General features: G+C 40.3%; 1 protein-coding gene across 1 annotated transcript in view; it reads left to right on the top strand.

Annotated features, from left to right (window-relative positions):
- The window catches only part of NPSR1 (neuropeptide S receptor 1), a 65,560-nt gene extending 44,874 nt beyond the window's left edge, over positions 1–20,686 (top strand). The window contains exons 3-9 of the mRNA XM_071738677.1: positions 390–493; positions 832–925; positions 6,522–6,723; positions 15,757–15,833; positions 17,850–17,939; positions 19,998–20,178; positions 20,292–20,686. Of these exons, the coding sequence (XP_071594778.1) occupies positions 390–493; positions 832–925; positions 6,522–6,723; positions 15,757–15,833; positions 17,850–17,939; positions 19,998–20,178; positions 20,292–20,385 (842 nt within the window). The 3' untranslated portion in view covers positions 20,386–20,686. The remainder of the gene's footprint in view (positions 1–389; positions 494–831; positions 926–6,521; positions 6,724–15,756; positions 15,834–17,849; positions 17,940–19,997; positions 20,179–20,291) is intronic.
- The last annotated feature ends 1,611 nt before the right edge of the window (positions 20,687–22,297 follow it).

Here is a 22,297-nt window from a genome sequence, read left to right as displayed (position 1 = left end):
GGCCATTTCAGATGAGTTCCTGTATAATCAATGGAGAGAAAAAAGCTCACTTTAATGGTGCAGCTCATCCAACCCATTTGCAGTGCCCCCCAGAGTGAACTATAGCCCAGAAGGCAGCAGGAGTGTTGTGCTTGTGAGAAACCAGCTCCAACACTTACAGGAATCTTGACCTGCCTGTCTGAATGGGTTGGTGTTAAATTAAGAGGGCAAGAAAAAAAATACAACCAAATTGTGTTGTCTGAGGCTTTCCCAGCTCCTCTAGTGTTCTGGGCTGACCATCCAGAGTCCCCTGACCTCAAGACTGGGGGAGCAAGGTACAAGCCTCAGTGGCTCACCTGCAGTGACATGTTTGCTTCTTTTATTACTTCTTCATTCAATTTTCTTTGCAGATTCATTCACAGGACTCATAAACATAATGACTGACATAATTTGGCGCTACACTGGAGATTTTATGGCTCCTGATATTGTCTGCAGAGTCGTTCGCTATTTCCAGGTATAGAAACCTTGAGCTTCCCTGTATGCCCAAGCTTGTGTGGCTTTGTGTCTCCACAGCAATAAATCCTAACAAAAAGGCTGCAGAGAGATTTTTCTAGCTTCAGAAGTGCTAAAGGCTAGAAGTTGGAACACCATTAATTAAAACATAATAAATCTTTCACATTTTGTAGACAAGCTGAGGGGGAAAAAAAGATCTGGGTGAATATACAAGGGTTTCTTTTATTTTATCTTTTTTCCAGTAAAAATTTTCAAATATTCCTACTTCATTGTTCTCGTTGACATTACTTTCTGCAATAAATGTGTCTCAACTGCTGTCTCACATACCTCTTGCCTCAGGTGGTCCTTCTCTACGCTTCCACTTACGTCCTCGTGTCACTAAGCATAGACCGATACCACGCCATAGTTTACCCAATGAAGTTCTTGCAAGGAGGTAGGAGAATTTCTGTACCTTGCTAATGCTATGATGTCTGTTATTGGGTAGCTTTTTCAATATTCTTAATTTTGTTGCCATGAATTATTCATTTCTGCTGTAGCAACACTGGGACTCCATTACAATTTTCCAAATGGCAAAGGAGCTGTGATTTAAAGATTTATTAAGCTGTACTTAGCCTTCAGCAGTTTTTATAAGCATTGTGTTAGCAAAGAATGAAATGGCATTTTAAAAAATAGAGAGGTTTTCATTATCTTCCCGCATTCTGAGATGGTTATTATGGGCCAAAGCTATCCCTCATGCAACTATACTGACTCTAGGAGCTGCAACAGCTATATTGTCTATCTATTCACACTAAGAAATAATTTGAATGGAGAGTACTGAGAATTCATACAATACAATGGTAGTACTGAGAATTCATACAATAGTATGATATATATATATACTATATATCATACATATGTGATATATATATATATATTGTTTCTTATAATTTCTTCTATTTGTTATTTTTACAGCACTCAATATATCCTGGCTGCTTAGCAGTACAGTTGAAAGACCATGATTTCTTTCCTACAGAGCCAAAGAGGGACATTAAGGATGTTCCACTGAGTGAATAAACTGAAATGGAATGTGGGGAGGAAGGGGTATGGTCACAATGACCATGAGGTCTGGAAGACACACTTTAATCAGATGCAAATATCATTCTTGTTTTGGAGTAATGATGACTTCTGCCAGCTTGCTTGATTCAGGTGATCAGACTAATGGTCCTTTCTAGCCTTAAAAACCTATGAATCAATTACAGCTTTGGTAGGTGTTGAAGTCTGAAAACTTCAAATACTTGTGTGAAATTTAGCTGCATATTCCCCAGTGTGCAGAGCAGCATTTTCAGAATGGGGAGACTGATATGAAGGTTTTCTCAGCAGGTGCTGGGATTCATGGTGTGCTCTGCAGCTCCCACTGATGTTGAGCCAGGCTGGGTATGGGCTCATCATCCACCTGAAGCAGCAACTGCCAGCTGAGTAGGGCAAGCTGTGAGACAGCCTTGCTAGCATTTCTCCATCATACATGGTACAGGAAAAGCAGCATTTGTTAAATTACCACCTGGGCCTGGGAAAGAATTCAATGCTTAGTCTTCACAAATGATTTTGAAGTTGGAAAAAAGGCCCCCAGACTACCTCAGATTTTTATACAAGCCTTTTTTTTTTTTTTTTTCTTAACACACTCCTGTCTCCTATACTTTTATTGTATTTTTTTCTTCTTTTCTTTTGAACATTTGGGAAGAGCAGACACTGCACCCCACCAAGGGGCAGCAGAGCCATCATCTGGATGCAGCTCTGACAGGGAAACAGGTCAAAAGCAAAGAGCTGGCAAAGCCCACCTGCTGCTGGCAAGGGCTGGCTACACACTGATGGACAGGCAAACACTGTGTTCAAAGTGAAGAAGGAGGCAGCTGTAAATTCAAAAGAACTATCTAGAGAGGTACATTTACTATACCAGCTTCCTGGAATATACATAAATATTCACCTTTTGCACCCAAATATTTCTAGCAGAGATGTCATATGGGAAGCTTTTGAAATGCCCTCTTAGCTGTTCTGCAGGCAAAGAACAATGAGCCTTACAGGATTTTATTATTGGTGATGACACAGAGAAACTTTAAAAACAGTTCTGAGTCATGTTGTGGCAAAATGAAACACTCATCTCCTTGAATCATTCAATCAAGAAACAGAAGAGCTGTTTTAAAAATTATTACTTCATGTAGCCCTGAATATTATTTGCTTTGAGAATGTTAAAAAAATATGATTTTTAAATTGTGATTTAGTTACTAGCCTCAGGTCATCTTAAAAAACATTTGTAATAGCTGTAATTTGCATGGCTTCTGAGAAAACAATAGTTAAACATTTTTTATTCACTTCACAAATACATAGGAGACCACAGAAAGTGCAGGATGTTAAAGAACTATATTTCCTAATCCTAACATTTTTACTGTCTGAGGTATTCAATTCGACAACCTAAAGAGTCATTGGAAACAAAATTCGTAAAATAAAGATTGAAAATAAAATAAACTGAGAAGCTATAGTTAAATATTTTACCATGTTGAAAAGGTGTATGCAAGCAACACATAAACTAATCAAAAGGTGACAACAGAACTGCTTAAGTAAAAGACAGAATCGAAGTAGGTGTTAAGTTGTCCCTTGCATGGTTTCTGGCTGCAAATGATGCTGAAGCCCATCACATCAATGAGATTCTGGAACAGCTCTCTCTCTGAATTTGAAGCCTACTTTTAAAATTGCACTCATGTTATAGAACAACAGTAGCACTGTGGGGAGGGGGGAGCAAAACTCCTCCCAAGAGGTGCCTCCCCACCACATGTTGCTGGGAGCAGACAGATGTGCAAAAAAAACCTGCTGCTACAAAGCACAGATGGCAGAAGGGGAACCAAGGGGATGGTGACACAAAAACGTCCTTTAGGAAAGCCAGTGCTAGAACTCCAAACTGAGTTTTCCACTCCAAACCAGGCCGTTAGTCTTGACCACTCCAGTATGAAAAATTTCATTTAAAGAGCAATGTTGTTTTTCAAGGAAAATACTGAGCCTGGCTGAATGGAATACCAAATTTCAAAAGCTGTTTTGCTTTTTTTTAAGTTCCATTTATAATTCATGTAGATCTCATTATATGATTTGCTGGCATTTAGAAAATATTAAAGCATTCACAAAAAACAAACAAACAAAACAAAACACAAAAACAACCAACCAAACAAAAACCCCACACTATACATAAAAACAAAACCCACACTAAAAAAACTTGCTTGTGAGACAACCACTTCAGATTAGTATGATAAAATAAAAATCCACTTGTGTAGATGCTGTCAGTGCCCTGTAAAGCACTTCTCTCTATCAAGGCCATATTTTAACCAAACACAAGGATTATTTAGAAACAAGAATAAATGAACATTGATGGTAATGTTTTATAAAACACAAAGATAAAACATCACACTTGCCCAACCCAAATTGCTCAGTTGTCTTCAAATTAAGGACATTTCTAAAATAAAGTATGTTACCCAAGAGTGATCATTTCCTCTTGGAAACAGACCCAAGGACTCCACTGAATCTTGTATGTATGTATTTAAGTAGCTATCTCACAACAAAAAAATCATTTCTGTCAGGAACTATTTTGTGAAAATTACTGTTAATATTCCTTTTTCTAAATTTATTCTGTTATTCTTTGGGAAACTACAGTTCTCCTTTTCCTGTGCGATATCTACAATCTTTAACCTTCTCACTTATGCAGATGCCCTTACAGTTCCCTTAAAGCTTAGATTATCAAGACTATGTTTTGCTGAACATGGGTAGCATTTAAAATTGAGCAGAACAAGTTAATATTTGCAACTGATGTTTTATAAATCATAAAATGACTTTCTTAATGTTTACCCCCCACACTTTCATATTGCTCTTTGAATTTAAAGGAGGAAAGACATTCTTCTTAAAATGCATAATTTAAAGGGATTTTCTGTTTCACACATGACCTTGGCTATTTTGTGCCATAATAAAGCATTTCAACACCAAAGCTTCCCAGATCAAAAAAACTGTCCCAGTCTGCTCCTCTCACAGTCTGACACAGGAGGAATAACTGCTGCTAAGAATCACTGATACTCCAGATATGTGAAAATGAAAGCCTTGGGCCTGTTTGCTCCAACAAATAGAATCATAGAATCATAGAATCATAGAATTGGCTGGGTTGGAAGGGACCTCAGAGATCATCAAGTCCAACCCTTGATCCATTACTGCTGCAGTTACCAGACCATGGCACTGAGTGCCACATCCAGTCTCTTTTTAAATATCTCCAGGGACAGAGAATCCACCACTTCCCGGGGCAGCCCATTCCAATGCTTGATCACCCTCTCAGTAAAGAAATTCTTTCTAATGTCCAACCTAAACCTCCCCTGGCACAACTTGAGACCATGCCCTCTTGTCTTGCTGAGAGTTGCCTGGAAAAAGAGACCAACCCCCACCTGGCTACACTCTCCTTTCAGGGAGTTGTAGAGAGTGATGAGGTCTCCTCTGAGCCTCCTCTTCTCCAGGCTGAACAGCCCCAGCTCCCTCAGCCTCTCCTCATAGGATCTGTGCTCAAGTCCCTTCACCAGCCTGGTTGCCCTCCTTTGGACCTGCTCCAGGACCTCAATATACTTCCTAAACTGAGGGGCCCAGAACTGGACACAGTACTCGAGGTGTGGCCACACCAGCCACAAAATCCCATGGGTGCCACCAGACATCATTTGATTTCCCACCAGTTTTCCCCATTGACAGCAGAGGGGACCAGAAGTCAAGGAGAAGCAGTAACACAAACCTGGCAAGAGTTCTGGGATCCTTCCCTCCAGATCCTCACCATGAGGTCCAGCAGGATCTCCTAGTCCATACCTGTCGTGGCTGATAAAACAGAACTGAGACTTGAGCACAAGCCCACCATCATCTGCCCATCAACAGCAGCTGGGTTTCATTCACACCATGATGAGGAGAACTGCATGGAGGTTCCTGTCCTCTTCAGGACTATGTTTCTTTAGGGTAGTAAAGCTTCAGCTGGAGGTTAAGGCAGCTGGTTGTGTAGTTTTATTCTGATTCTGAACTGAGGCATTTTCTCTTTCCTGATGGGGAATCTTTTTCAAGCTTTTTCATGACAAGGTGCATCAAAATGTTTAGTTTCCATTCCAAGAGGGACATTTCCCCTGCCAGTTCAACCAGCATGCTCCAACCTAGTTTGTATTTTAAGTATTCTTCCTAGTCTCAGCCTGTCTCTGTTATATGTATCACAAGGGCTCTTTTTCCCTGTCTTGGTGTCCTCCTGACCACTGCTTTGCTAGGCCAGGGTGAGAGCATGAAGTCAGGTCAGCCTGTGTTCCCTTACATTCCTTCATGGTGTTGTATTGGTGGCACAGAGGAACCTTTTACTCTCATGTTTCTGCTTTGCTGGCCCTGACCAGTGCATTTCTCACAATGTTTTAGACTCAATGAGCCCTTAGCATCTGTAAATCAAATATCACAGAATCACAGAATCACAGAATGACAGGGGATGGAAGGGACCTCTGAAGATCAGAGTCCAATCCCCCTGGCAGAGCAGGACCAAAACTGGGGCAGGTCACTCAGAAATACATCCAGACGGGTCTTGAAAGTCTCCAGAGAAGGAGACATTACAGCCTCTCTGGGGAGCCTGCTCTAGGGCTCTGTAAACCTTGTAGTAAAGAAATTCTTTCTCATGTTGAGGTGGAACTTCCTGTGCTCATCTTCAATCCATTGCCCCTCATCCTATCACAGGGCACAAGTGAGAAGAGGTTGAACCTTCCTTCTTGATGGCCAGCCCTCGTATATCTATACATATTATTTAGATAAATACAAGGCCATAATTATATGATTTTTTTTCTCATGAGAAGGAGATGAAATCCCCATTTTTCTTTGTAGTCTTTTCAGCATCAGCTGGCCACAGCCCAAAATTCTGTTACTTCACCCAATTTCCTTTTCCTTTCTTCCTACCAGCACTGCTACAAAGGGCCAGTCACACCAGCACCCCCCATTAACACCATCTGTTTGACTCTGTTACACAGAAAAACAAGCGAAAGTTCTTATTGGAGTGGCCTGGAGCCTCTCTTTCCTGTTTTCCATACCGACCCTGATTATTTTTGGGAAACGGCAGCTCTCCAATGGGGAAGTGCAGTGCTGGGCACTCTGGCCTGATGACTCCTACTGGATACCCTACATGACAGTGGTGGCTTTTCTGGTGTACTTCATTCCTCTGATCATTATCAGGTAAGCCTGAACTGCAGTCAGCAAGCGTGTGGTGAAAGCTGTCAGGTGTGCAATTAACTTAATGGTTTAATTTCTATTCTTTCATTATGGTGTCATTTCCATGCCTGCGTTATAGCTGCTTCAGTTTTTATCACATAATGCACAGGTCACTGTCCTTGCCCTGGATGTTCTCCATGCAGTATTAATAGCTACAGAAACGTTTTCTCTAAAAAAGGACTCAGTCTCTAAGTGTGCCCACTTATCTCCACAGATTCAGACTGGAAAGGTATCTTTAAAAATCCAGTAAGAATGTCTAGCTATTACGACAAAACACAGTTTTAATGAAAGAACAGAAACGCATGCTTAATTAAACTAAAATTAACTTGAAGTGCTCCACAGCTTCGTAATATGAGAAGAGTGCTGATTCACTAGGATGGGAATGAAATCTCCAAGCATTTGAAGCTGCCAACCAATCCTAAAATACAAGCACAAAAAAAGTTCTTCTAGTTCTGTAACAGAAAACCTCAGCTGCAAATATTTGAGACTGATTTGCCTGAAATCATGGAGACAACCTGCTTTTATATGGAGGTCAACTGATATCCCAGACCATGCTTGGTGATCAGTGAATTTTATTGCCTACCTCCTGGCTCCCGCCATTAGCCATGGTTAAACAAAAATTACCTAGCCGGGAGGAGCTAATAGTTCAAAGAAGCAGTCAAAAACTGCTGTGGAAAAGAAGTGAGGCTTCTTAACTGCTTTGAAAAGCTGTCAGTCACAGTAATTTGTTCTCTGAGCCCAGACATATTTCTTTCCTTTATTTCCCTTTTATGCTCTTCCAGTTGCAGAGTTACAATAAGATTTCTCACTGTCCATCTCTTCTTCTTAGTGGCAAAGAAGATTTTGCTGTGACTCTTTTTGCTCCCCACAATTTGGTGACATACTGTTTAGGCTCTCACCAGGGCAGATGTGTTTGTATGTCCCTTGGACATCTCTCATGGTCTATCAGCTCTCCCAGAAGGCAATGATTTGTGAATCTCCATTAGCTTCCTCCTCATTAGCATTCTAGGTGAGAACAGGGTGAGGGGAATGATCTTTTCTAGATGCTGACAGCATAAGCTACGTAGTAAAACCATATCATGACTTTAGCTCCTTTCCAGTTGAGCTGTACCTTGAAGTTTCTTACTATTTAATCACAGAGAATAGGTTCTTTAGCTTCTAATGGAAACAAGTTTCTCACAGAACCAAAACCACAGGACCATGGAAAACATGGTGCTGGAACTCATCCGTCTGACTTTTGAGAGAGATTCAATGTGGATCAGTGTTGGCCACTACAGAGAGGAGACAATTTTTTATATTTTGCTCATAACATATCAGTTTGCTAATCTTTCCATTTTTGTGATTGTACAGATTATACAGATATACAAACAAAATAATGAGAAGTTCTCCTTGAAGAAGTGGTGTGATCACAACAGAGAAATACTACAACCAGATTTTCCACTTGCTCTTCCTTTCTAGACAGGAACATTTACTTTGTATGTTTGCCTACATCTTAAAACCAACCTTTTTTAAAATTTAAAAAAAAAAAAAAAAGGATTATGTAAATAAAAATGTGGTTCTACAGCCAAGCACTAACTAACAGCAGAAAGAATAAATGCACACAGTGGAGACAAAAAGTTACTTAACTGTACAAAAAAATGGCACTAGAAAGCTTGGAGGTTGGCTGTTACTATGAGAGGACTTCTGGTATGAATTTTCTCAAGTAGCAGCCATCAGTAACTGCTAGCCAGCTTTGTGCTTTAGGAAAAGTCCCATAGCCTGTCCAGTTAGCAGTGATTCCAGTTTTTCACATGGGATGTATACTGGCTTGGAAAGAAAAGGCAAGCTGCACACCAACAAATTTTTGAGCTGCTGACATTATGCTCCCGCCCTCCTTGCCAAAGGGAGACACTCAAAACAGGTCAGCACTGTGCCTTGCTTTGCAGTAAATCCCCACAGGCAGGTTGTCAAGGAAGACATGAGGAAAGAGAAAGTCAGTGAAACCGGCATTTCATGAGATTTGACATCTGAGACATGAATAAAGTGCCCTAAAATTTTTGTCCATTTAACCTTAAGTAGCTCTCACATGAGAACTTTATGGCAGGACAGGAGCCTAAAGCACCAACCTTGGAGCCAAAGGGAAGAGCGGTGCCCATTTCCTGCCCAAACATATTCCTTGTTTCATTGAATACTGACACAAATGCTCTCACCCCCTTGCCAGCACAAGTCATAATCTTTACACATCCTAAGTTCTACCAAGCACTGTGAGGAGGAAAGGGGGGTGAGCCAGGAAAGGATTTTTTTGGTGCTCATTTATTTCTAGTTGTCAGTGGTGATATTTTCTTCAGACAATATAGACAATTGTCTGGAACCACCTAAAAAGAGGATTACCATCAGAGCAAGGTCAGCAGGGACGTTGTGAACAAATTCCATGCGGTGTTTTTGGAACATTTTTTTCAAGTTTCAAGCATACCACTGAAGGTTGCAACTACCCAGCTGATGCATCTGTAAAGCATCTGTCAACATAGCCTCAAGATGTGACATCAGTGTCTTTAAAATTTCTTGGCAGTCCAGGAGTCTAAAACTATTTCACCTACTGTGCTGCAGTATATAAATAATCTGGTAAGCAGTTTGAAGCTAAAGAACATTAGTTAGTTAGCTAGGCTGTTAGTGTCTGCAGGGACACGATTTCTCTGCAAAAGATTTGTTCCACTGAATACTTTGAGGCACGTGGTGGGTTTGTTGACAAACAAGTGCTGTTTCAGAGGGGTGAGAGAGGTCCTGTTCACTGTAGTTGTTTGTTACTCTGTCAAAAAAAAAAACAACTATAAAAATGGGCAGAGATATTTAGTAAATGAAGGAAGGCATTTTTGTGATTTTGTTTAATTTAATGGCCTTTTGCTGGAAGATGTTGTTAAAGAAAGGCCATAAAATAATGATGGAGAGGCAATCCATAAAAGTCAAGGATCAGTATCGAAGAATCTGGAAACACAAATAAGCCAGGAGCCAAGGCACACATCACACTTACTAAGGAATTAAAAAAAAAGAAAGAAAGAAAGAAAACAAAAAAGATTAAAATTAAAAAACAAGACCTTTCCTATTTCAGGTCATTTTGTTTGCACAGCTACTTTATTGTCTCTGCTGAAAAACTCTGATTTAGCTGCATGTCAGGTGCCTAATACAGTGTGGACCACTGGCTGGCAGAGTTAATTCTTAATTAGTTCTGCCACCTGAATTTGCTGAAAACATAACCTCTGGAGCAAAGTCTTTCACTGATGACAGCACTTTTCCTGGCGCAACTCATACAAAGTGCATGCAGAGGATAAAATTTTACTTTTCAGGTGCAGGATTTAATTCCCCATTAGATATGCTGCTCTGGCTGAGCAATTTTCACTTGCTACAGTCCAGGTACCATCATCTTTTAAGCTTCTCTCATCCATCCCTCAGCTCTCTTGGAAGAGCTGATTTCACATGTTCCTGACACAGGCTTCAGCTGACTCACAGGAGCTGTGTTATTCATAACTACACAGCCCATGGAATGAATTATTTAGCTGATAACCTTATGCTTGGTCTTGAAAACCCTTCCACCAGTGAGCTAATCCTCCAGGCATGGTGTGAGCAAACCCTATAGATTCCAAGCCATGACAGAGACCAGAAAAAAACAGCAATGTCTCTCAGTTTTAAAAAAAAAAAACTATACATAAAAAGGCAATCTATGAACAAAACTGCAATAGCCCTGAAAGATTTAAATACTTAGGAGGTCTGTTCCCAGCACTCCTTCACAACTGAAGAATTGGCAATCAGCTTGTGGTTTTGTGGTGAGTTTTTTATCTGATTATAATCTGAATGAACAAGACCTGAATAATAAAAAGAGAATGAAAAGCTGTGATTAGATTTTCAGCCCAAGTGTGTGGTTATTTTTGAGAGCTGAGAAAATGGGAGAATATCTGCTTTTTTCATATAGAAGCTCCCTTATCCCCACTATCTCACCATCCACAGATGATGAGAGATGATGGGAGAGCCACGGATCCAGCATAATGTTCCTCTTTACAACACTTAAAAATTTAGCCTGTTCTTCCCATTTGTTTAAACTAATCTACCACTTTCTCTGCAGTTGATATCATCAGCTTTCCAAACCCTGGAAAATTCAGAAAAATTAATTAGGCAACCTGCAGCAATTAGTTTTATCCTATTTTGGGACAAACATCAACAGCTAAAACCAAAGCCATTTCTCCTACACAAAAGTATGCCAAGCAAATCTCAGATGGTATCTGTGATAGCTAAATACAACTGGAACATTGCTGAACGAAAGTTAAATATGGGTCAAATCAAGATTACACCCTGCTCTCCTGCAAATATTTTCACCTAGCCCCCTCAGGTCCTGTGAAGCTGAGAGGCAGAAAAGCTGCTGGGTTTCTGTTCTGTATCATTAGTCTCTGCCAAGCCATAATTATATTCTAGCACTTGATAAGCCAGTAATTCAGAGTCTTTTTTTTTCTTTTATTCGAGATCGCCAAATATATTTTGTATATTTTAATTCACGAGTGTAATACATAGATTTTTGTCTAATACAATTCTAAATTCAGGTTAAAAAAATTGCAAGAGTTCCTCTTGAAGCATAGAGGAAAAACTGTCTATCTGCGGTAAAACAAAAAACAAAAAACCCAAACAAACAAATAAAACCCACAAAAAACATAAAAAAAAACAAAAAACAAAAAAACAAAAAAACAAAAAACAAACAAAAAAACAAACAAAAAAACAAACAAAAAACAAACAAACAAACAAACAAAAACAAAACAAAAAAAACAAAAACAAACAAAAAAAAAAAAAAAAAAAAAAAAAGAGAACATTTGCTTTGGAGCAACAGAAAAATTACTAGAAGGGAGAAACCTGAATCAGCTAAAAGGAAATGTATGGAACCAAAACCAAGGAATTGCAACAAAATAAAAAACACATGAAACAAAAGGCTTTCATCTGAATTTAACCAGATTAAGGAATTAAAAAAAAAAATCTAAAATTAAAAAAAGAAGAATCACTTTTTGAGCTTGATTCAACAAGCACACTGATTTTTGCCTCCGATTTCTATCCCTAAATACAAAAGCCTAAGTCTCACATATATTCTAACAAGTGGCCATCTAGTCAAATAGCTGTACACATGACAGTAGTGGTTTGTTCAGATGAAGTTACACATACCCTTTGTCTTTGGATATACAGAGCTGTATAAAACATAAAACATAATGCAGCTGCACCATTTTGCACAACAGAGTACAAGGAACAACAGACAGTGCTGGAAGATAAACACAAGCAACTAGCAGAGAGCTTACCTGTGCTTTTCCCATTGTAAAGATTCATTTTACTAATAAATACTGAAGCTGGGTGGAGTGCTATCATATTGAAATCCTTTATTTGAAAAAAATGTTGGCACATAAACAACTTTACCAGGAGACATTTTCTTTTCCAGAACAAAAATGATTTAGGAATTAAAACCAAAGATGGAGTGGGACTAGTCAAGGTACCATTTGCATCACTAACCATAAGTTAGTTATTTACACAGATGAAGAATGCTGTAATTATTAATGGGGCCAAATTATACAACACTATTTACTAATAACACTCTACAATAAGCATGCATCTTAGTCCTGCAGAATCTGGATCAAGCTATACTGCTTTTGGACATGGAATGAATTTAATTTGCCAAATTACACCCTTCGGCTGTACCATATTCTTGTATTTTCCTGACACCTCTGCAGATACACATCTCATCAGGGCTAAAAAAAAAATCACTGTATTTTCAGATCAACAGCCTTTTCTGTTCTGCAGTACTCACAGCCTGACTGGCTCCTTCTCAAAAAGGTTTAGATTATTTTCCCATCCAGGCTTGACTACTACACGTGAGGCTTTCTTCTGTTTCTTTAGCTTCCTACCTACAAATAAAGGGCCACAAAAACTCATACAATATTTTAATATCATAGTATCATACTACAGCACATACTTATATTGTCCTCAAGAATCCCCAGTGAGGTCTGGAAGGCCAGAGCACTGCACACTTACAGACATGGAGTGAACTGACAACATCTGTCCCTAACAAGCTATAAATCCTATGTCCCAGTGCTTTCAGTGGAGACAGGAGCAAGTAATATGCAGGCATGTTGTGTGTGCTAGAAAATTAGGTTCATGGCAATGCTTGCCATGCATGTGTGTATGCTGTGCTCTTAGATCTTGGCTGTGAGGGATGAGTAGCTTGATGTAGAGAGGAAGGAAAAGGGTTACAATATTGTCAGAATGGTGCAGACCATTGCAGAACACCCTCCTGTCCATCTGAATGCTGGTTGTCATCTGTCCCCACTCTAATCTTTGCTCATATGCCACTTCATTTTCCATCAAGTGGGAATTTCCTCCCACCCTTTGAGATGTCACCAATAGCCATGTCCTCCTCCAGCTGCCTCTTCCTGAAAGAGAGTAGCTACAAATGCATCCTGAAAAGAACCTGCTTTTCCCCCATAAGAAAAACACATCCTCATTTCCATAAGTGATCTCCTTTTATTGTTACAGCTTTGAAACACACATGTAGTTGTCTTTTATGATCTTAAGCTTTGGGTGACACATTTCTGGTAACATCAGTCTGTTTGCTCAGTGCCAGCATAGCTGGGGAAAAAAAATAATAAAAAAAAAAATTAGGCACTAATAAGATCTGGAGTCTAAGAGAGATGAAAGTATAAAAACCAGGATTGTGATTGGTAAAATGGAAAGTGTACCTAGTGTGACAAGTGAGAAGTGACTCCTCTTTCCTGACATCCAGCCTGAGCATCTTTACACCACCTCCGGTCCTTTCCTGATAAAATCCAGCTATAGAAAACAGAAAGATGAACAGAGGTAAAACCATCAATACAAATCCACTATGTTGTCAGCACTTTAGAAGCCACCAGATTAAGCCAGGAATTAAACTCTCCCTTGAATTTCGAAAAAGTAAGAATTTAAATGAAACAGCATGTAATCTCATACGTGAGAAATGCCAAATGACAGAGACAGCCACTTAAACTGCATCTGGTGAAAGGGATGCTCCTCCAGACTCTGCAGCCAAGAGAGCAGGATTTATGGACCCAAAGGCAAAGAAAGTGTGGAACCTGATTTCACAATTCAATCCATTTGGCACTTGGCTGGAAGCAGAGAGTCTAAGTATTTGGACTAGAGAATTTGGGTCCTTCGTTCTTATACTAAAGCAACTCTGAATGTGTCCAGCTGGACCCATGTAGGTCTGCATCAGAGGGTGCATTGTTTCAACTGCAAATAAAAAGGTCAGGCTAGAGATGGCAGGCTAGAGAGAAAATAGAAATGGGGTTTTCAGGAGCCATCTGGAAATTTTCTTGAGATGACAACAATTATCATTGTAACACATTCTTATTCATTGGAGCAATAAAATGAGAAATGATACAAGAATTTTCCACCATTGTCAGTACAAAGTACAAAGGAACTCTCAAGTGTACCAGCTGATAAATGAACAGCTTCTTGCAAAGCCAGGACATAAAAGGAAAATGGTTAAGTCATCTGGGAGCCACACTGGACCTTTGAAGGGATTAAGCTGGAGTCTATGGAGGATGCATGGGAAACCCTCACTGGGCAAATACACCACTGTTCTGTTCTGCTGTACAGCCCAGGCTGCAGCTTGAATTTTCATCTCTAACCTATTGAGCCTGGAAACCAGATGGTTAAAACTTCCACAGAAAGGCACACAAATACTGTCTTTTGAAGCATTTCTACGAATTGAGGGTACAGTAGAAAAGGCTCTAATAAGAATAATGGCTCTTCTTGCAATAAAAAAAATCGCAGTATAATAAGACACATTTTTTCTCTACAAAACACCCTGAAATCATCTCCCTAGATGCATCTTTTTTTCACAGAGTTACCACAGAGTTTATGGCAATTAATGGTCATGCTGCCCCAGGCTCACCAGAACATTGCATTGGTATTGCAAAGAGCACACGACAACTTCTGTTACCGTGTTTGGGTTTGACATCAGGAAAATGTGGCAACCTGAGTGCATTAGATGAGGTACTTTCCATTATTTTTGTATTTCTTAGAAGACTAAAAAGGAAAACACCAGTCAAAAGTATGCTGTTGCTAAGTGATTTTAGCTACACTTCATGCGTGCTTGCAAAAGAAAAGGCAGAGCAAGGCCTCGTGTTTTTCTTATGTAAACTGAGGAAAAGATGGAAAGGTGCCTTCCTCATCAAGGATGTGGGTACAAACAGCTCTTCAGCTTGAAGGAATTATTTTTACTTATTATATATTAAATAAATATCATTCCACATTTGTCATAGCCTAGGGAAAGATAATGATTATCTGAAGCCATTGTGGACTAGGGCACTTTTCATCTTGCCCATTAGAAGCATATGTATATTCCCTTCTAAATACACAAATTTTGGTGTATCTGGATTTGTATCACCTAACTGTGTCCATCTGCCTGATACTTCTGTCCATCTTGATTTCTCCAGGACCTTGAAACCTGAAAGTGAGCACAGCTATATTTAACTTCTCATGGATCTTGCCCTTGCCAAATTTCACAGTGTACCATTTTATTTGTCAGCTTCATACTCACAAAGTAACTCCAAAACAGAAGTCTACATGCAGCAAAATCGTGTCCCTCCCCTTGCTTCCCCCATTTCAGGGCTAGTATCTAGGCAGATCAGGCCTCAACTAGTTCAAAATCCCCAGTGAGTTCTTGCCTGCAAGATTTTGGCCAAATCGCTGCATTTCTCTGAGCCTCAGATTTGATGTCTGCAAAGCCAGGACAATGATGATGACTTTCATGGTGAAAACTCTTCAGATCTGCTTCTGAAAAGTATGACAAAAGAATCATCTTTTGTTTATTATTGCTTCTTTCATTTTTATTCCTACGGAGTCCCATCTTCTCTTTGAGCTCTCGACACATAGGTAAGTGTTTTCACAGAGCACAAATGACTGGGATGTCAGATAAATTTACTGTGCCTCATAATACCAATGACTCTTTCCCTTCTCTAGCATCATATACTCAATCGTGATTCGAACCATCTGGATGAAGAGCAAAGCTCAGGCTCTCATCATATCCAGCTGCCCTGGTGAGTCTCAGCACACACAGATCTCCAGCTTTGTGATTTGATTCCGGATGGTCCCCCAGATCCAGAAATGCCTGGACATGGGGTGACACACTGGGTCCCCATCACTGCGGTGGGAATAAGGCTTCTGCGGTTGCTTGTTCATAACATTTTTACTGTCTTTCCTTTGGCATTAGGTCCCCTTAAGAAAAATTATAGAAAAAATCTGCAAGATGAAAAGAATTAAAAAGTAAAAATATCCTTATTCTAGAACTTAGAATCCCAACTCCTAGATCTTTGCCCATTTACAGAATAATTTTTTTCCTAACATACACTTAGGTAACACTTCTGTTGTATTTTCACATGCCCTCGCAAGTCTGGATTTGATCAAGCTCAGAAATTCCTGGCTATGGAAAGTCATAAAGTGAGCAGATCTTTCCACTCCAAGACAAGAAACATTTTGGGGTGTTGGAACTAGATGACCTTTAAGGTTCCTTCCATCCCAAAATGTTCTATGATTCTATTATTTTTGGACTGTTATGAGCTATTTTGGCAAAGACCCTCATTTCTCATCTGCCTTTCCTATTATTCCTGAAGTTATAACTTCATAACTACTACATAAATGAAGTATGCTCGTTCATGCTAATGTGTTTTACAATACAACTGTAAGAGCACACAGTCAAACAGTGTAGCAAAGTGGTGAGTGGAAACACACCAAACCTAAGGAACCACATTCCTGGTACTCACCCAAAGCAGGATCAGGGATCATGTCTGGAGGAAGTGTCCTACTGTGAAGTTGCACATATCCAGATATCCTTGTGTCATAACTTGACATCTGTCAACTATAATCTAACATTTACTCCTTCTTTGAAAAGCTTGAGTAGGACTGATTTCTAATGATCCTGCCTTTGTGACACAATCAGCATTGTCTAGTCTTGAAAAAAAAGTCATTCTCATCTAGAAGGTATATTGTGTCCTGAAAGGCACCAAGGTGTTTTCAGCAACACTACATATGGACTAATTTTGAGTTTCTACGTGAGATGTTTCATTGATTACAAGCCCACATTAATTTTATTTATATTTATATCTTTAAAAATTATACAGCTTTGATATGCCGTTTTCATAAGAGGTGCAAGGAGTTGTGTGCACACACGTTTCCAGTTGCGTTAATCAAAATTTCAGTCCTGAGTTTGGACTACAGTAGTTTAAAGGTGTTTGGATAAAAAAATTACCTCCTTGTGTATTCACTACACTGAACCTAATTATTCTGACCCAGAAACATGAACGGCAAGTTGACATTAATAATGAATACAGGCATATTATTGCAATCGTGATGTTACTGTTACTCAAATGTGGAGTTTGATTCTCAGAAGCAGCAGTGTGACTTTGGAGGAAATGAGATCAACCAGCCCTGGTGTGAGACTGAATAGAATTTGCTTCACAATTCAAGCCACACTTCATTTCTGAAAAGCTAGTGTAACAACATTTCATATTTCATTACTGATTCAACCTGGAGAGCAAAATGCATGACTTTTTGATCCAGAGCATCAAAAAAAGACTAAGGGAATTGAGTATGGAGTTCTTTAAGTCCTTCTGATTAAAATGAGGTTAAAAGTGAATAGGTAGCCTGTTTTACCTAGTTGTTTCTTATCTTTGCTTAATTATAGCTGCCAGTTCCTTTCAGAATATATCTCCTAGAGCAAAACTCTGGTTGTGTTTTTGTTGCTGTGGTTGCACATGATTTTTGTGCTAGAGATGGGCACATAGGCAGTGGTTCTCCTGACTACGTGTTGAGAATATCCAGGTACCATGACCCTTCAGGAAGACCTTTTCTGATTACATTTCCCCTTTTGATTTTGGCTGTCTCAGGTTTCGAGTGTCCACCCTGAGCAGGCTTGAAAGTTTCCAAATTTCAGGAACTACTGAGCCTGACACCTTGTTAGGGTGACCTTCATATCACTGTCCTGGAAGTGGAGGTACACACTGACATTTCCATGCACCAGACTTGCCCTTTCACCAGCTGATCTGCTCTTTCCCCAGGTGGCAAAACCTCTGCTGGCTATACAAGTCGTGGGTTCATATCCAGGGCAAAAGTGAAAGCAATCAAGTACAGCATCGTAATTATCCTTGGTAAGTGAAAAGCCCCAAAGCAATTAGCTAAGAAGGATGCTGACATTTGGGAGCTGGTCTTCCTCAGCTCCTTCTGTCATCCACAAAGTGCTGATGAGTAGATGGCTCAGAGAAGATTTACTTAGACCTTCTGACTTGCCTTCTGACCTAGTCCTTCTCCTCTCCTCTGGCAGATAAACCCTTTCCTAGGCATCTGACATAAATTTCAAAAGAAATCATATGCACAGCTCTCCACATGCATAAAGAAAGTAAAAGGAGGGGCATTGCCTAAAAGGAGGGCTTCATATCCTTCCCATCCAGGCTGCCAGAAGACTTGCAACTGGTTGTCCATTAGGCTTAGAGGCTATGTAGGTCATGTTAGGTGCTGGGGTGGTGCAAAGAAGGAGAGGCAAAGGATGTGGTGCTATTGAATTTGATAACAGGACCGTGTTGCCTATCAAGGCGGGAAGAATGAGCTCTCCTCATTCAGTGAGGGTGTCCTCTGTCTCTCAGGGAGATAACATTATTCTGATGGAATTAAGAGGCTGACATTCTATCTTGACAAATAAAGATGTCACACAGTGCTTGTGATTAACTGCCAGAGACAGGCACAAAAGCAACTGAAACTATTTGCTCCAGATGGCTTTCCATCCCCTATGAAAAAAAAGATAGCTCCTCTTTCTAATGCTACACAAAATTCAGACATTGGGGTAATAGCTGCTACATGTGCTCAGCTCACTCTTAAGTGGTAGCATCTGCAGACATGAGAGAGGCCGGTGTGATTAATTCTCTTCAGAAGTCCAGAAACAGCTTCTTGTCTGAACTTTTCTGCGTGGCAAGCAGAGAAAGCTTTTGTCAAACACAACTACTATCACAGTGCCATCAGATGTGAAGAGTTCACCTGGATGCCCAGTGTTTGGAAGGACCTTGATAATGTTAGGCAGCCAGCATCTTGTGACATGCAGATTAAGGCACCCAACATTTACAGATTTCTTTAAAGCCACTTAAGTTCTGCCCAGTCAGTGCTATGATCTTAACACTACCAGTGCATATTGCTGTCGTGCTGGTGTCTGTGCACAGTCACTGATGTTTTGGTTACTCTGAGAAACAGGAGGGGAGTTTGCCTCTTTCTGCACGTTCACTGAGTTCTCAGCTAACTGCTAACTCAGAAATACCAATTGCTGCAAAAAGGAAGCAAGCATGGGGTCACCCTGATCTCTTGTTTGGATCAGGGAGAGATCATGAGTCTGACTGCACAGCTACTCAAATATTTACAACTCAGGTACTTAGGACTTAGTTGACTGTCCCAGGGTTTCTATGTAAATCTTTTATCAAAGGGCCCTGTGTAAAGAGAGGAAATTTGTGAGGGACAGCTTCTTACCCTGTGTCTGCAAATAAAGGTAAGCATATATTTCTGGTTTTATACTTCTGCTATCTCTGAACAAAAGCAGGGGCTGTGGACAATGCAGTCCTTGCTTCCCTTCCTCAAATTCATCTCTCAAATCACAGCATAGGAATTACAGTCTTCCTAAAGGCTTCCATAAACAGAGCACATCCACCCAGAATGCCAAATGACATGTTGGCGTGCCCTAATGTGATGTGAAAGGGTGTCATTCCTTGCTCCTGGGTGTCTAAGGGCCCTTTTTTAATAGGTGGCTGTGTAAGGCAGCACTGTCACAGAGTGGCACTTGGATGGTGTGTACATTTACATTGGCTGCTCACTCAGGGGACTATTAAAAGAGCACTTCACTATAACTGATGATGCTTTAACTGGCTACCTACTTACCCTTTATGTGTTGTGTAGTGTTCAAAAGTGCCTCAATATGTCTAGAGGGAGCACTCTAAACACTTAGAGGAGCACGCATAATATATTTTATGGGAATTAAAATAAAAACAAATACAAATAAGAGCACAATCTAATAACTATTCTCTTAAGTAAGTCCCTGCATAGGGAGAGAGTTATTTGCATGAACAAATATTTATGTGTTATGATATTCTCTCTTTATGTGTGTGTGATTACCACCATAAAGAGCTAAGCTATATAATGTCAAGCTCTCCCTCTCTCTGTCTCTCTTCCAGCATTTGTTCTCTGTTGGAGCCCTTACTTTCTTTTTGATATTCTGGACAACTTCAACGTACTCCCTGAGACCAAAGAACGCTTCTATGCATCCGTGATCATTCAGAACCTGCCAGCACTGAACAGTGCCATCAACCCCCTCATCTACTGCCTCTTCAGCAACCGTCTCTGCCCCCCTTTCGAGTATTGCTCCTTTGCTGTCCCTCTGACTACCCCCTAAGAAAGGAGGGAACACACATACACAGGCCCCAAACTGAGTACCTGTTTTAATTCTGATCTTTCCTTATTTTCTTTAGGGAAAGAAGAACACGAAGGCTGGGGGGAACTTTCCGGGAAAGGAGCTATGGAGGGCAGGAGATGCAGGTCCTGTCCAAACCAGAATTCATCTGATGCAGGCGATGCTCTTCAAAGCCATGCCAGGACCTATTCTGAGGAAAGCAAAGGTCCTCTTCAAGCCCCAAGCACCATCAGTGGATGGACACAGGCTGGCAAGAACTTGCACCTCACCGCTGTGGAGCAGCACATCCATTCTGGAATGGCATTGAAGCTTCAGCAATCACATACTGCCCGTGCCAAACTCAGTACAAGGGGTTTGCATGCCACTGTTGTAAGGGCCCACCCTTTTCAAGCAATCTGTAATATATATGTACCCTGAACAGCAAAAAAAAAAACAACAAAAAAACCAACCCAATGTAAATGGTGTCTAGTCAGAGTCTTCTCTCTGTTTTTCAGGACTCGCTAAAAGCCATCTACCTTATGGCTCATATAACAGATAAAGTATATTTACAGGTAATTACAGAACAGGGGCCCTACTGAGAATGAGAACACTGGCACTTTTCAAACTAGAACACACCACTTGTGCAGTTATACCTGGGGTTTGTACACAACCACTTGAAAAGTGATACCCAGAGAAGAGGAGACTGAAGGGATGGGTTACTGCCTCCCACTTTTCCAGGCCCTGCTCCTCTGCTCGTGCCAGTCCTCCCAGCCCCACCATCCCTGAGGCTCATTTTCCCCATCCCATGCCTAGGGCATCAGTGGCACCCCACAGGCCCTGCAGGGCTGCCACATAACACATCTGGACAGTCATTAGTTTCCAGACTACTGAATTAATGAAGTATTTTCCAGCCCCTCCCAGACCCAGTGCTGCATCACCTCCATAGATTCTCACCTGCCCCTGCAACAAAGGCCCTGACCAGTCTTCTGGGGACCCATGTGGGGCATCTCATCAGTACAGATCAGTCTCACAGCCCGGACAGCAGCATTTCCCTGGCTTGTGCCCTCTGTAGATCAGCCAAATCACTTAAATCATGCAGGGAGCCATACACATCTTTAGACAATCTCAGAGCTGAAAAAAGGAAACAAACCACAAAAACCAAACCATAAAACTCTAATTACATTTATAAAAATACAATTACCTGTTGATGATCCAGTCTTGTAAACTCGTTGTAAAGTCCAGAGAGCACCAGCCATCAGGTGTAGCTTTGCTGAACAGCACCCCAAGCAGCTGAGCATCCCCTCACCCAGTCTTTGGGGAATCTTCCCACCATGCTGTTCTCAAGTTTAAGGAGAAATGTTGTCACACAGGTTCAGTAGATGGGTAGCTGATGTTGACTTCAGTGTTCATTTTTTTGGTTTTTTTTATGATGATCCTTTGCAATGAGTTTGTTCCCTGCAGAACAAGAACTGAATAAAACCTATTTATAATTACGTATACAACAAAAGTCTTTTTGGCTAAGTAGGAGATTCATAAAATGCTGGGGTCTTAAGTTATCAGGAAAATAAATACGGTTTCTCTTCTTATTATTAGGAAGCTGCTACTGGTAGCAGCTTAATTAAAACCATGAATCTACAGTAGTCTTTATAACAGCCACCTTGGACAGCCTGTATGTAAAACTAGGCAACATTTTCTCTTGGTGCACTAGAGATTTTTTCTTGTGGGCGTGTTAAAACTTCCCCAAAAGTGGACTGTTTGGCTTAAGCCTCATAATGATATAGATTTCGGTTTTTTAACTTCTTCATCTGAAGTATATACGCTGGCTTCCCACATATTAACAATCAATGAAGTTCATAGGCTTCTACCTGGAAATCAGACAACATTTCTGAGCAGTACTTTGATTTGCAAATTTTACACAACTCAATCTCACTAAAATTCACATTTTATTCATTGGGGTTACCACATCAATTATGCCATCTAAATTAAGCCTATGCATGAGTAAATACAAGACTTCAGCCTTAAATGAAGTCATTACTCATTTATTTTCAAAGAAATGGGGTATTTTATTTTATTTTATTCATTATT

Source organism: Heliangelus exortis, chromosome 2 (assembly GCF_036169615.1).
Source record: "Heliangelus exortis chromosome 2, bHelExo1.hap1, whole genome shotgun sequence".
Classification (NCBI taxonomy): Eukaryota; Metazoa; Chordata; class Aves; order Apodiformes; family Trochilidae; genus Heliangelus; species Heliangelus exortis.
This window is presented reverse-complemented; position numbering and strand designations above follow the sequence as displayed.